At 41.0% G+C, this 16231-nt stretch overlaps 1 protein-coding gene across 1 annotated transcript in view; it reads left to right on the top strand.

Annotated features, from left to right (window-relative positions):
• Positions 1-16231, top strand: part of LOC120539709 — a gene marked incomplete at its 3' end in the record, with an annotated part of 50126 nt that overhangs the window by 16768 nt on the left and 17127 nt on the right. The window contains exons 4-8 of the mRNA XM_039770091.1: positions 1029-1053; positions 3889-3936; positions 6342-6481; positions 6961-7083; positions 14449-14506. Coding sequence (XP_039626025.1) covers positions 1029-1053; positions 3889-3936; positions 6342-6481; positions 6961-7083; positions 14449-14506 — 394 coding nt within the window. The remainder of the gene's footprint in view (positions 1-1028; positions 1054-3888; positions 3937-6341; positions 6482-6960; positions 7084-14448; positions 14507-16231) is intronic.

Raw genomic sequence — 16231 nt, 5'->3', positions numbered from 1 at the left:
GTCCTCAGTGTCATCCTACCACTCGGTTCTTCTTTTAACACCAGTCTCGTGGTTAAATGCAGAGTTAGATTGTTAAACTTTACTGAAAATGAAGGTAGTGGTCTTAGAGATGCTGGTGTTTAATGGTGCCCGGCCACTCTGCCATCACTTGGCACAGGAGTGTTAGTCTTGTTGATTAGTGAAGGAGTTCACAGCTGATTATATTCTACTCCCAATTCTAATATGACGGTATGTTCACTTAGTTATCCTCCGACCACCTTCATGAAGCCTTCCTGTTACAAACTAACCAAAGCACTCGGCATTGTCTGGGTTAAAACAAATTGGTGGGTAGGATACTCTTTAGAAATTCAACTTGGCTAAACACAACCCACAATGAGATTAAAAGGACTAAAGATGCGACCAAGTGAGTCGGGTCAACTGTTACTCTGGTTAGCTGAGAAGAATATGTTGTGCGTGAAGATTTAGATGAGTTCTAGCGTTGTCTAGCAGAAACCTTTATCTGTACTGAGGGTGAGATTCTCCCATCAGCCCCACTGCACCCCTGCTGCATGATGGGAATTGTACGTTGCTCCCCTCCCATTATGACCTCTCACTCTCCTTGATACACCATATAGAGGATATTTTAAGCTGGACCAACAGCAAAGCACGTGTACATTTTCATGAAAATCGGTTCACCCGTTTCTGTGTAATTGGCGAACAGACAAGCAGACAGATAAACAGCTTCCCATTTTTTATTTATTTATTTTTTTGGTATTCTTTGTTAATCCCAAAGGGATATAGTCTTTTTATGTGACCTGTTCAAGGTCAGCCATTGCCCAGCACCCCAGAGCCATTTTCAGGTTAAGGGCCTTCCTTAAGGAGTAGGACCCCCTACTGGCAGGAAGAGTCACAACTTCACATTTAATTTGTAAATCAGTGATGTTCAGCGGTGGAGATGCTTCCTGCTTGCCTTGTATTTCAGTTGTGTGTTTTCTTCATTCTTACTTTTTCTTTTTTTTTCCTTTTTGGGGTACCTTGCTGATGAGCAGACCATGAAGACCCGTTCCACTCAAGGTGAGTTTGCACAGACATCTCCATTGCACAAGTCAAACTGATGTCAAATTTTCTTTGACATTGAACTGAATTGAAGGAAATCTGAGTGAGCCAAACTCTCATTCATTTCATGTTGGAGATCACAGAGACGTGACTTGTGGTGATGCTTTTGCTGTTTCCACTTGTGACATGAGATATAGAAGAGCCTTTTGGGGAATATCAAACAAACTGACTCCTAGTAGATAACAGCACTTGGGGAGAATTCCAATATCATTTTGCTTCTTGGCTTTGCTGAGTGGGATTCCTCCATCGTTGTAGCTTTCATATCTTCAACATAAAAACTAGGAAGAAACAAAGCAAAACCTGATTATTGTGTCTGCAGTCACAGCTGGACTTTAAAAAGTGAACCCAGACAGCCACACATTGGTGGGCAGACCATCCGCATGCGTTCAGAAGTGCTGGTGAACTTCTGCCACCTCTCCAGTATGACAATCCTGTCCCGTTTGTCTCATGACTCCAACCATGAATGCCATCCAGTGTCCAAGTCTGCATCATGTGTACAGTGGGAATGGGTTTTACTTTGATAAAGACAGCGTGCATTGCATTGTTCCTTAGCCATCTCTATTAAATTGTTGTATTTTTTTTTCTATGACCTAAGTTATTCAGAGTCAAGAAGATCATTTTAGAGGAGAAAAGGAAAATAAACTGTTGGAATAAAGCCCTGGTGAGATTAACCAAGATAGCCATACATGTGACTTAAAAATGGTTCTACAATAGACTTAGGGATGAAAATTCACAACGAGCCATGTCAGGTTCTTCTCAATAAATCAGAATATCATCGAAAATATATTTAATGATTTATGAAAATGATTTATTTCAGTAATTCAGTTCAGAAAGTGAAACTCGTATATTATATAGACTTAATTATTTATTTATTTATTTATAAAGCACTTTGAAAACAACATCAAGGCTGACCAAAGTGCTGTACAATAAGGGTTTCAAGACAGCTAGTGAAGGAGCTGGCCTAACGTGCAACGGCAAATCGTTCCAGAGATTTAGGGCTGCAGCTGAAAAAGCTTGATCACCCTAACCCTAATTACTCACAGAGTATTGCATTTCAAGTGTTTGTTTCTTTTTATTTTGCTCACTATGACTTATAGCTAATAAAAGAACATGAATCAAAATTCAATATCTCAGAAAATTAGAATATTGTGAAAAAGTTCAATATTGTGGACTCCTGGTGTCCCACACCAAAACACCTGCAAAGGGGTTCTGAGCCTTTAAATGGTCTGTCGGTCTGGTTCAGTAGCCAACACAATCAGACTGCTCACTTGACAATTGTACAGAAGACAGTTATTGAGACCCTCAAGAAGGAGAGTAAGCCACTAAAGGTCCTTGGTAAAGACTGGCTGTTCACAGAGTGCTGTATCCAAACAGATTAATGGAGAGTTGAGTGGAAGGGAAAAAATGTGACAGAAGGAGAAGGTGCACAAGCAACAGGGATACACACAGCCTTGAGAGGATTGGGAAGAATTTGGGGGAAGATTCACGAAGATTTGGACTCAGTGCTTCAAGAGCCACCACGCACCATGGGCCACAACTGTCACAGCATCCCTTGTGTGAAGCCACTTCTGAACCAGAGACCACATCAGAAGCATCTTACCTGGGCTAAGGAGAAAGCGGACTGGACTGTTGCTCCGTGGTCCAACGTCTTCTGTTCAGATGAAAGTCAATTCTGCATTTCATTTGGAAATCAAGATCCCAGAGTCTGGAGGAAGTTGCTTGATCAAAGTTGCTTAAGGTCCAGTGTGATGATTTGGGAGGCCATGTCCTCTGCTGGTGTGGGTCCACAGTGTGTTATCAAGTCCAAAGTCAGTGCGGCCGTCTACCAGGAGTACTTCATGCTTCCCTCTGCTGACAAGCTTTATGGAGATGCTGATTTCATTTTCCAGCAGGACTTGGCACCTGCCCACACTGCCAAAAGTACCAATACTGGTTTTATAACCATGGTGTGTATAAGTGCGCTTGATTGACCAGCAAACTTGCCTGACCTAAACTCCATTGAGAGTCTATCAAGAGGAAGATGAGGGACACCAGAGCCAACAATGCAGATGAGCTGAAGGCCACGATCAAAACATCCTGGGCTTCCATAAAACCTCAGCAGTGCCACAGGCTGATCACCTCCATGCCAGGCCACATTCATGCCAAAGGAGCCCCGACCAGGTATTGAGTGCCTACGTGGACAGACTTTTCAGTAAGCCAAGATTTCTGTATTTAAAGTCTTATTTAATAATCTAATTTTCTTAGATACTGAATTTTGAGTTGTCATTACCTGTAGGCCATAATCAGCAAAATGAAAAGAAATTTAAACACTTAAAATATATCGCTCAGTGCGTATAGAATATGTTATATATGAGCTTCACTTGTTGAATTGACTTACTGAAATAAGTTCTCTTTTTGATGATATTCTAATTTATTGAGATGCACCCGTATAGTGGTGTGTGTGACTAAGCACTTCCAGGAGGCACTGGACAGCAACGTGGCACACTGACCTGTAAAAGGGTCAGAATACAATGCTAAAAGAAAGGAAAAAAAGTCTGAACATGAGGCAGGAATGCACAAAGTATTCAAAATGACGGAGCAAAATAAACAACAAAAAGGTAAAATATTAAAATCCCCAAATTACAAGGAAGCGTCCTGTTGCATTTCAAGCAGAGTCAATTTGAGTGGCAGTAGATGCTGACATGAAGGGCCAGGGCTTAGAGTTGGAGGCAAAGGGAAGGCGACCTGTGGACAGAAGTATTGAAATGTTGAAGCAGACGAGTCTAACTGTTCTGGGGGTCTCTCTTTTCACAGGTGCCCTCCTGTTCCTTCTGAAGTACAAATCCAAAACCTCAGTAGTTGGTAAGTTGTCATATTTTTATGAATTGTATTTTTCTCTCTGTTTCCAGATGTGGTGTCCGCAGTTTGTTTTTTAGCAGGTAACTTGTCTTGTGCCTTGGTAAAGAAGCACAGACCACTAACCCCATTAAGCTCACGTGTCCCAGTAGCACATCCAGATACTTTTTTAAAGTTGTAAAGTCTCCACTTCGACTGTGTAACCCCATTCATTTGCTGCAGATGTCCCACGACTCTCTGTGTGAAGAAGTGCATTATTTGGGTTCTGTACTCCATCTTAGTGTTTGGCAGGTAACTGGAAGAATTCTGATGAATCGGTTTAATGGATATTGTAGTGAATCGAGCTGAGGAGAGATGGCGGGTGCTGCCGGTGGGTTCAAGTAAAAGGATGTTGGACAAAAATAACTGAGATAAGAGTACAAAATACAGCAGTGTGGGTAGTTAAGGGTTAATAAATCTGAAAAATCCAAAACCGTTAAAATGTTCAGTTGGGGCCAAAAGTATTGACATCCCTGCACTTTTATTTCAGAAAATGTACCACCTCTCCCAGAAGTACAAATTCTTTGGTCGTCTTATTTCTTTTGGTTGCTTTGGGACAATAGTAAAATGCAGAGAAAGCCGAGTCTGATCTCCTTCCACATGGAAGTCCAGAAATGGACTGGACACGATTTTTGACACCCTTAGCGCACACCCTTTGCCATCAATAACTGAAATGAGTCGCTGAGTTTCTTACACCTCTCTACTGGAATTTTGGGCCTCTTTTCTTCTTGTACTTCTTTTGATTAACTGCCCAAGGTCTCTCAGATTTGAAGGGTGTCTTTGCCCAGCTGCTGTTTTGTGATCTTTTCACAGATGTTCTATGGGATTTAGATCTGAACTCGTTGTTGGCCACTTCAGAGTTCTCCAGCGCTTTCTCTTAAACCAATTCTCGGTGCTTTTATAAGTAGGCTTTGGGTATTTGTCCTGATGGAGACCCAACTTGCTGATACCGGGGCCCAACACAGTACTCTTTGACAGTTTTCAGATTTTATGATGCCACACATACACACATTCAAGACATCCAATGCCAGAAGCAGCAAGGCAACCTCAAAATATCTGTGAACCTTCACCATGTCGGGCCGTGTTCTTTTAATTGTCTGTAGACAGTCAAATGTAGGGCCTTACCAAACAGCTCAGTGTTGACCTCATCCCTCTTCTTAATGACTGCACACAGTGAGATCTCTGGAGTTGATGGACGTGTAGCCTTCAGATTGTCCACACTTTTCCATAATCCTCAGACGATTCTTTGCTTTTCTTTCTTCTCTCCATTTTCTCCATGCCCAGTGTGACACACATGCACGTAAAGTTTGGGTCAACTTTTCTCCATTTCAACTGGCTGCAGGTGGCACTTCTCTGTTACCAGCACCTGTCACCTGTCACAGGTGATTTTAAATTTAAAATTGAAGGAGCATCACAAGATCGAAATTCAATTTGTTCTTACCATTTGGAAAAGTTGTCCTCACTTTTGTCCTGTTTATTTCTGGAGTTCTGCTTAGAATGATATCAGATTTGTGTTTTTTTTTTCTTTGTTTATTTTGTGTTATTCCAAGCAAAAGAAATAAATGTCAAAACCAAAGGATTTGTAATTGCAACAACTTTCTGGATGAAGTGCTGTGACAAAGAACAGAATAAAACCAAAAACACTGGAAGTGATCCCTGTGCATTCACTGAAGTGGGCTGCATGGGCCGTCTGCCCTAAACGGATTTAAAATGTGAGAAATAAAGACCCTGGTAAAAGTTAGAGCAGGAGGTAAGCAAGGCCATTGTCACAAAACACCTAGCTGAAAGCTGGCCCAGTGCTTTCCATTCTTTCTCCATTTCCAGCCCATTAAGGCCTTCAAGTCGTCTTCACGTAGGAGCTGAAAATGAAAGTACCTCAGCTCAGGCCTGCTCTTCCTGGTGTGCCAATAAGCAGTCGTCTCAAAACTCAGCTGCTTGGGGGCCATGGTGGCAGCTGAGAGTGTAACAAGAAGCTCATTTCACTTTTTAATTGAAAACCTTTCTTAATTGCACTCCTGGTTTTTCTATTTTCAAACTTGGAGGGGTAAGTGGCAGATTAAATCAGATGTGTCTATCTGCTTGGTGAAGGAAAGCAAATCGGTGATTAGGAGTCAGCATTGTCCTCAGTGGTGTAGAAGTGACAGCGCGGTGTTCAAACGTGACATTTATGATGAGCCCCTCAAGCTACAGCAATTCAAGGGGATGTCCAGGCTGGTGAGCCCCAAACCTCTTTTGACACCTTTGACCGTATTCCTGTAGTGTTGGCAATGACGGTTGAAGTGACCCCCTCGGGGACATTAGTGTGGATATGTGAAGCCATAGCCATTACCTGCTTTCTTTTACACTCTTCTGTTTTTGTCTTTTCTTTGCAGGCCTGCAGAATGTTGTCGTGTTTTCCTGCATTAATCACCCAGCCGCCTCCCTGATATATTACTGCCGCTTGTGTAATTTTGTAGAAAGGAATAAATTTGTCAACCATATGAGAAGCTGTCATCACCAGTACCTATATATAGTAAGTCACTAACCCCAAAACCGTGAATGTGTGTAAATGGATACCCCGGGTGTTCTGTGTCTGCTGTTTTGCTCATGTGTTCCATGAATGCTTTGGGATGCTTGGCCGTCCTTTGTCTTTGTAGTTGAATTGTGTTGTGTTGCTGCTGGGTGGTGATGATCATTATGACAGATACTCTACAATTTAACAATTAAGTATGTTTTCAGGACTCTTACTAAAGTTTATTTATTTTTTTCCAGAGAAAAGTCAATCAAAATGACCCCTTTTATTGGCTAAAAAGATTACAATATGCAAGCTTTCGAGGCAACTCAGGCCCCTTCTTCAGGGTTAGGATTACATCTCGCCTCAAGAAGGGCCTGAGTTACCTCGAAAGCTTGCATATTGTAATCATTTTAGTTAACAATAAAAGGGGTCGTTTTGCTTGGCTTTTCTCTACATTCATAATGGCTAACACGGTACAACACCCAATTTTTTTCCAGAAAACTGATTATCCAGAAATGATGCCATTTGAATGTGATAACTTCGCAGACCAAGAAGTTTCCACCAAAATCCGTGAGGTAGCACAGTCTATTGAGGAGAAATACGGTATTGGTGACTTACAGGTGACGTTATTTGGATTTCTTTTGTAACTGTTTGAAATTCATGTACTTGTCTGTCTAAGGAATTCTGATACGTTAAATAAGTTACACACAGTGTGCAGCTCATTTTTATTGATTTTTCTAAAGATGTTGTTAAGGGAGGCTGTTTAAAGAGTAGCGTCTTTACCAAAACCAAATAAAAAACACCACACACTTTCTAGTTGAACGTTACAAATTTATGGACACCCTTGACCAAATTTCCGATTTTCTTGACATTTGAAGTATCCTTCTATCATTTTCTGCCACTTATTGGGGTCCAGGTTAACGAGGCCAGCAGTCATCCCATTCCTTGTCTGTGGAGATGTTGAGGTGTCCCATGCCAGCTGAGAGGTATAATCTGTCCTGCAGGTCTCCCTCAGGTTGGGTAGGTCTGAAACATCTCCCCTGGGAGGCGTCCTAATCAGATGGCCGATCCAGCTGAACTGTTTCTTTCTGTTCTGGAGAAGCAGCGGCCCTACTTTATGCTCCTCACTCTGTCTCTTGTGCTGGGACCAGACACCCAGTGAGGAAAGCTCATTTCTGCCACTTGTTCCTGAGATCTTGTCTTTTGGTCAGTACCCAAAGCTGATGTCCATAGATAGACCAGTTAATCAAGAGGCTTGTCCATCAGTTCAGCTCTCTCTTCATCATGACATGACTGTGGACGCTGCTCTGATCTGCCCGTCACTCACCCTCTTCTTTCTTTGAGTTACGTAAGCCCCTGCACTTGAAGGCAGCACCTCCTCTCTCACCAGGAGATGGCACGCCACCCTTTTCTGGCTGAGGACCCTGACCTTGGACTTGGAGGTACAGACCCTCATTACAGCCACTTCAGACTTCTGAGGTCAAAGCTCATTGAAGTCAAGAGGACTGCATCATGTGAAGTAAAAAACAAAAAACTAGTTAATGCAACTTCAACAGCAAACAAAGTAAATTTATGGCCTTTTTTCTGAAAATGTCAATGTGCTCTTCCAATTTATTGATAAACTAGGAAATAATAAAACAAATTCAGCACTTCATTGATATTAAATCCATTAGCTGCTTTTTATACAACTCATATCGCATTTCTCCCATGCAGCTCTACTTGCTTAACCCTGAACTATTCGCACCATTTCTCATCTCATAAGTTCTCGCGTGATGGACTTTATGCACCAGCGTTGAATTGGCTGTTTATATGCATGCCGTGAGGCTGTAAGATAAAATATTGCAATCATTTTAAATTGTTCACGTTTTTAGCGTAATTTAATAGCATATTACTGAATAGTACGACACAGTCTAGGACTATTTAAAAATAAAATGAAACAAACCACTGCAAGATTTGCACATGGATCACGTTTCACTTCAGCTGTTGAATGTTCTTTGCAGACAGTCATTGCAAGAAGAACATCTTGTTGTTGTCATCCATACGTACGGTCTACTAAGTGATTAACTTTGTGATTTTCAATCTTTATAAATTTTACGTGGTGAAACATGTTTTTAAATTTTTACTGAAGAACCATTTTTTGTTGTTCATTTTATTCTCTTTTAATGTAAAGGTTTTTTTTTTTCCCCCTGCGTTATTTTCTTGTTTACGTGATTTGCCCGTCACCCTGATGACCCGATTTCCATTGAGTATCGATGCGGTTGCAATTTCTGACCGAGTTATCTTTTGGTTGGATAAACAAACCCTTCTTTTTATGTCCTTAGCAGCTGTGTAAGTCTGTGCTGTAAAAAGCCTGGGGTCCTAGAAACTATTGAAATCGTCAGAAACAAATTGAAATGTAGAGATGTCAGGTAATTGAAAAGAACATCTCGGGTCGTCTCTCTCCTAGAAGGATTTGATTTGCTGACGTGCTTGCATGGCTTGTGCATTAGCGGCTAATCAACTTTGTCTTTTGTTTTGCCAACGCGCTCACCTCACTTAAAGTGAGTTTCTGTTTCCTCGCAGGTGGAGCCCTTACCCCGACTCCACCTCTCACATCCAGGCCAGTTAGACAGACAGACAGACACTTCCACGCTCTGACGTTTATATATAAGATGGTGTTTTAGTTTGAAGAATCCAACGATTTGAGGGTCACTTCTTCAAGCGTTGAACTTCAGTTCTCCTGTTAGTTTGCCTGTTCAGTATTTGTCCCCATGCCTACCTGCCTTTGCCCCCAGTCATGAGTTTATCATCTCCCAGTCATGCTGGTTTCTGGAGTTGAATTCCATGTGCCTGCATGCGTATTTAACAAGTGCTTTATAACACACACTTTGGCTTGGAAAGGCTTCTTGTAACCAGCTTTGAATTCTTGCTATGGACATCCCCGCCCCAACTGTCCCCTTCTTCCTTAAAGATTACTTCCAGTTATGAGAGGTTTCTCTGCACAGTGTGTTTAACATCTACCCAAAGATTACAAATGATGTTCAAGTCTGGGGAATGTTCAGCTTGTGTTTCTCAAGGTACTTGATATTCGATTTTTGAATTGTGGTTTGGCAAAATGGTGACGAGAACAAAAGCCATTCAGCCTAACATACAATAGATTGTCCACCATGACGTCAAGTCCAGATCTTAAGGTCCATCGGGTCCTACTCTCCACCACATTACTTGGTAGTTTATTCCATATGTCTGTGGTGCTTTGTGGGAAGAAAACTGTATGCTTATCTCCTTTTCATGCTGTGAGTGGATCTTTCAGTCCCTGCTAGCACTGGGACCTCAACTGACTCCATTAACACCCTACACTCACTGTGTCTTAGTTATAGCAAGAACGTTCAATCTCTTATTAACTTACAGGGTGTTAAAGGGCGGCTATGACTGAGCAAACACTAATGTGAATTTTAACTTAAAGCATTAACTTTCTAAGACTGGCTTTTACAGTCAAAATGAAATCTTTTACAAGTAGAAGTGGCACTTGTTTTAACATCACCAAATTGTGTAAAAGCTCCCCTCACCATCCCATTTGACTGCAGCTGTGGTGGCAGTTGGTAGTTGACTGTGATGTATGCATTTGGCACACTCTTAAAACGGTCAGCTTCCAGAACACTGTGCCCTGAACCCAGTAGCCCCTATTAGGCGGTCATTCACGTCTGCCATGTGGCCAGTTTTTCACAGAAAGTTCCAAGTGTGAGTGGCTCATCACTGCTCCTCGACACATGACATGGCTGTTTGTAAGACACACCGTTGGCTCATCCTGGGCGCCCTCTGTTGGTGCTGGAGGTTACTCTACGTGTATGCGACGCATCTTCATGGGCAGTGACTCATTTTTTTATCCAGTGAGCTTATTAATACCACCTGGGTTGATGGGCTGAATTTGTTTGATGTTGTTAATTTAAAAAAAAAAACAAAAAAAAAAAACTCCACAAATATTTTTTTCCAGTGTCTGCTTTTCTTGGTAACAAAGGAGATTAGAGAATGGATGACTGTTGTGAATACCTCCTGGTATAATAAATGTGCCATAGTTAATTTTGTATATGACCAGGGGGTTTTGCCCCCTGCTCTCTTTGCTTGCCAACACCCGATTGGGCACTAAGTGTTAGCCTCTTTGTGGCTCTGCTGCTCACGTATGGAGATGTGGTTGTACAATTTAAGCAGAGTTTTATTTTCATTGGAATTATTACATCTGCATAATAGAACTAACTGTTTTACATTACAGCAAGTCATTAACCATATTAAAAAATAGTTAAACGTAATATTTTGAAAGTAAATGATGTTTCATGTTGCGTTAGAGGTATTTGTTGTATAATATGATTTTGTTCTGTTTGGCTTTGAAATTAAAGCACAGATACTTTTTAAACTTACACTGTTACTGTAGGGCAGCATGGTGGCGCAGTGTGTAGCGCTGCTGCCTCGCAGTTAGGAGACCTGCAGGTTCGCTTTCCGGGTCCCCCCTGCGTGGAGTTTGCATGTTCTCCCCGTGTCTGCGTGGGTTTCCTCTCACAGTCCAAAGACATGCAGGTTAGTTTGATTGGCAATCCTAAATTGTCCCTGGTGTGTGTGCCCTGCGGTGGGCTGGCGCCCTGCCTTGCGCCTTGTGTTGGCTGGGATTGACTCCAGCAGACCCCCATGACCCTGTGTTAGGATATAGCGGGTTGGAGAATGACTGACTGACTTTTACTCTAAATCTTCAGTTTATTTGCATTTTTTAATTACATTTTTGTCAATATCTCATTGAATTTTGATTCTGTGTTTGGACTTTAATCGTGACAACGCAATGTGTAGCTGCCCGTGATTGAATTTCGTTTCTTTTTCTCTGTTATATAAAATTACTTTTTCCAATGTTTGGCCCAGAGATTTGTTAATTGTCTTTGCAGAAGTTATTCTAATGGGAAACTGTTAACATTTTAATACGAATGGCATATCAAGATCTCTGTTGTTGTCTAATGTTACTCCTGAAGATGGACTATATTCATTTTCTTGGATAAATCCTTCTTTCAACAGTAATTTGGCCAGTGGAAGACAGGAGGTGTTAACGGTTGTAGATATTGTTCGTGATATTGTAAGCTGATGTCTTCATCTTCCTTACCATCAACACCAACTGTTTCAGCAGTCTATTGATACGCATTTAACTAATTTGCTGTGTAACTGATCAACAATTTTTACTTTAATTTGTTTGACTTCATCGTTTCTCGGTGCTAGGATTGCCTGTGTACTCATTTCTTCTGTTGATAACCCTTCGGGATGAAATTCTTCAGTAAGATTTGGACATAATATGTCTTCTTTTATTGGGAACTTAAAGTGAGGAACACATAAAAAATGATATGAGCTGAGAGCAGGAACTGTGTCTGTCTGACAAAAGCATTCACACAAATGAGAGGTGAGAGGACTGCTGGACTGTTAACTCGGAATGGTTGAGAGGAGGACGGGACTTAAAAAAAAAAAAAAATCTCATGGCCAAAGACTCGTCTTGCGGGACTTGAAGAAATCTCTTCCTAAAAGTCTCATCCCAGGATTATTTTATATAATTGAGAGATATGTGTATTGGCTTTATTAAACCTCTTCACCCAGACCTGGATTAGCAAGTGATGCTGCTCACTTTCATGAGGGTTCTACTAAAGCTTCTCTTCCATGAATGCCATGTCCGTGTAAGTACCGCTGCCCAGTAGAGCAGTGTGCCACCTCACCATTCTCTGTAGCTCCCTGGCACTTACTTACATGGTGGTTTGTGCTTTGCATTCCTGTTTTTCTATCTCTACATTTTCTTAGTCTTCCAGATGTTGTCCTGACCTCCAGTTCCCATTGGCTGTCATTTTTTAATGACGTTTCAGATTATGAACACTGCCAGCTGGAAGTGCTTTGTTATCTTTGCCCCCATTTACACACCTTTATAATGCATGAATAGTTGCAACTTTAGATTAAGTTCTGCCAAAATCTCCACAAACAATGAACAAATGCTTTATAAACATGTGCAATCCTGTCCAATGCATGAGGAGCTTCAACTTCTGATTGGGTACTGCAAAAACATTTATAACTAATGAATAAATGATTTATTAAAATGCACAAATGATTATTATGGACAATTTTGTGTAAAACATCCACAATTCATAAATAACGGATTTGAAAATATGCAAAGTGTGGAAGCAGACCAGAACATGAAATAAGCAGAGCATACGATAAATAAAGCCTGTGTAACTAATCTTCATAGAGATTTGTCTGTAATCGGCTATACATTGGTGAATGCAGTGTCAACACGAGTAATGTGATAACCAACAGTAAAAAATGCCTTTCTAACCATTTGTTAAATCATTTTTAATGTTTAAAAGTGCATTACCTAATGTATGAGTTATCATTTAATAACCTCTATAATGATTTGAATGATCTGTTAAACATTACATAATGCTTTATTAATGGAAGTTATTTTATATTATATTATATAAGTGCTACCAAAACATGCATGTACACATACAGATACAGTCGTATGAAAAAGTTTGGGAACCTCTCCGAGCCTGCATAATAATGGACTCTCCTTTCAACAGTAAAGATAACCATGGTATGTCTTTCATTTCTTAGGAACATAGGAGTACTGCGGTGTTTCACGAACAAAGACTTTTAGTGACGCAGTATTTAGTTGTATGAAATCAAATCAAATGTGAACAACTGGCTGTGCACAAATGTGGGTCCCCTTTATAATTGTGCTGATTTTGATATATATTCATAAATGAATGCAGAGTCCAGACACTCATCACAGACTATAGGAGGACAGCGTCTAGAGACTGTTAGATTTAATAATTCTATATAAGTATTGATGTCATATCTCTGTTGGGTGCCCACATTTATGCACCTGTCTAATTTTGTTATGATACATATTGCATATTTTCTATTAATCCAATAAACTTAATGTCACTGCTGAAATACCACTGTTTCCATAAGACATGTTGAATATTAAAAGGAAGTTGTGACTTTGAAAACTCGGCCAATGAGAAACAAAAATACAAAGAATTAAGAGGGCTTCCCAAACTATTTCACTTGACTGTATATCTATGGAACTGAAAATTTAGCAATAAAACAGCCTTTGGTCATGTATAGGGTGGTCCAGATCTAATTATGCAATTTTCATTACACTATAACTTATTAAGTTTATTACTTAGAAAATTACCCAAAAAATCCCGGATTATCGAGAAGTGTGCGAACTGACGACATGAAGAATCGTCTTTGCGCCGAACTGGAATCGTTCCCGCATAAATCAAAGACATCAAGACGATCTGGATCTGCATAAATAGATCTGGACCATTGTAAGCTAATCTAAACAGATAAGTCGAGATTTTAAAATGGGTAGGGAATCTGTGTCTCCAGTGTTTTGTGGTAGTGAGTCCCAGAGACGAGGAGCACTGCGACTATATGCCCTGGAGCCCATAGTGATCAGACGTGTTTGATGAGAATTCCAGAAGTAGAGGACCAAAGAGTCCAATTAGGTGTATAATGATGTGTGAGGTCAGAGAGGTATAATGGAGCGAGGTTATGAAGTTCTTTGATGGTAAGTAGAAGAATTTTAAAATCCATGTGAAATTTTACAGGAAGCCAATGAAGCTGTTTATGAGATGGGGTGATGTGTGGCATGGGAGAGGTACGAGTTATAATATGAGCAGCTGAATTCTGAACAAGCTGGAGTTTACGGAGAAGCTTATGTGGGAGACCAAAGAGAACAAAATTCAAATAATTATTGTGGAACGTGACCAATGCTTGAGTGAGGATGATGGTTCTATTTAGTGTGAGGGAGGGTCGCAGGCCTGCAGTGTAACATTATCGATACGGGATTCAAAAGACACAGTGCTAGCTATCATTTAACTTCAAACGTCGCCCAATATCTTATTTTGCCACAGGTGCCCAAACTTTGCATGAAACACAGAACATTTACAGTATACTTTATGGTCGTAATGTGTTCGTTTTTATTGCAGGAGCTGAAGGTGTCATTTGACAAGTACAGCAGGCTAGTGGAAAAAAGTGCAGATGTTGGTGAGTGCCGAGACGCTCTGATTGCGTTTCACACTTTGTGTTCTTATCTCTCTGTTACAGTTGTAAGTGATGCTTTGTGTCTCTTTAGTCTTTTTATTACTGACTCAGGTGGGGCTGCAGTCCTTGTCCTACAAGAATGTTCTGCAGCTTTTGATACTGGTGACCAGGAGATCTTGCTGTTGCAGCTTGATCTTCTGGTAGGGCTTAAAGGGGCTGCTCTTAACTGGTTCAGGTCATATCTTACTGGCAGACACTTGTCAGTGCTAACAGGCTGTTGAACTGTTAACGGCGATTTTACCTCACTGTTTTCTCTCAAATGTCGACTCTTTTGTTCAGTTTGTTTCTCTCCCTGTCTGTCTAATACATCAGTGGGACTGGGATGTGATGACCCCAAACGTTTACAGTGCAAGGAAATTGGGGGCGGGTTTTAGGGAGAAGCCCTGTGGGCGTGGCTTTATCAGCAGCTGATTTCACTGCCGTTCACCTCAAACTCTTTAAGGAGTTGTCCCCAGATGTGTGCTCTCGTTCCAGAATCACGTCTGACCCCACAAGACGAAGGTGTTACAGTCACTCGGTACTCTTCACTGAGTTTGTGACAAAATATTTTAGCAGAGTGCAGATATCATTTCACAGGCAGGACTAGAAGGCAGCAGTCAGCAAATGCATCACAGGCTGAGCTGGCAAAGGTGCTTGAGTGGCCTCACCCTGTCTATCAAGGTAGGAGAGAGCGTCTTGTAAATCAAATCGAGAGTGTTGTCTTTCACAGAAACCAAAAAAACTGGAGCCCCTCACAGGCATTGTGTCTGCTTGTCTGTGCCTGGCATCACCTCAGCGGTGATCAGCACTATGACAGCAGTAGCTGATACCAGGCACTGGCAGCGATCAGTCTGGGAACAGAGTGAGGCTAGTCATGAAACTATTAGTCTTGGTGGGCTCTTAGTACACAAGGGATTTAATTGGGATGAGACCCTGTAGACGTTCTGTGCTGAGGACTTCAATTACCTGCAGTTGGCAAACTTCGCAAAATCTTACTGATTGTTTCCCAAATCTGTTACCACCATCTGGGAGTCAACACACAAGTCAAATGATGATCTGCTGCTTTGTATACTGGGATAGGAACTCATCCTTTACATTCTTGTCACACAGGTCTGTCACCCATTCCACACTAGGACCTTCTGCTGCCTTCAGCATTTCTGACTTGGCTAGCATAAGACACAAAGCAGGATCAAACCCTGGACAGGATGCCAGTCTGCCACAGAGCTAACGCACACACACACACGGGCCAGTTTAATGTCAGCATTTCACCAAACCTCATGTATTTATTTATTCACATATTGTATGTAAATTACACAGAAACAACTCAAGGACTTCTGGTTGTGCAGGGATAGTTGGCATTCACAGCAGAGTGTCGATTAAAACACTTGGAAAGTAGATCTCAGACTTTAATATGCAGATATAGATGAACATCGAAGTGTGTGTTGTCTACAGTAAAAGTTAATGTACAACTATTCTTAGTTCTCAAATTGCACATAAAGGAAAATAACGTTGCACAAATCTTACACAAATTTTAATCACAAAGTTACAATACTGACTTGGCCAGTAGATGGCACCATTGTAGCTAAAGGCACTATTGAGAAGCATTTTACAGAGTTAATGAAGTTACAAGAGTAACTATTATAACATTATTAATAAATTACATATTCTGAGTCAACAGTGCCTTATAAG

Source organism: Polypterus senegalus, chromosome 11 (genome assembly GCF_016835505.1).
Source record: "Polypterus senegalus isolate Bchr_013 chromosome 11, ASM1683550v1, whole genome shotgun sequence".
Taxonomy (NCBI): domain Eukaryota; kingdom Metazoa; phylum Chordata; class Cladistia; order Polypteriformes; family Polypteridae; genus Polypterus; species Polypterus senegalus.
The sequence above is the reverse complement of the archived record's forward strand: the minus strand, read 5'-3'. Positions and strand labels throughout refer to the sequence as shown.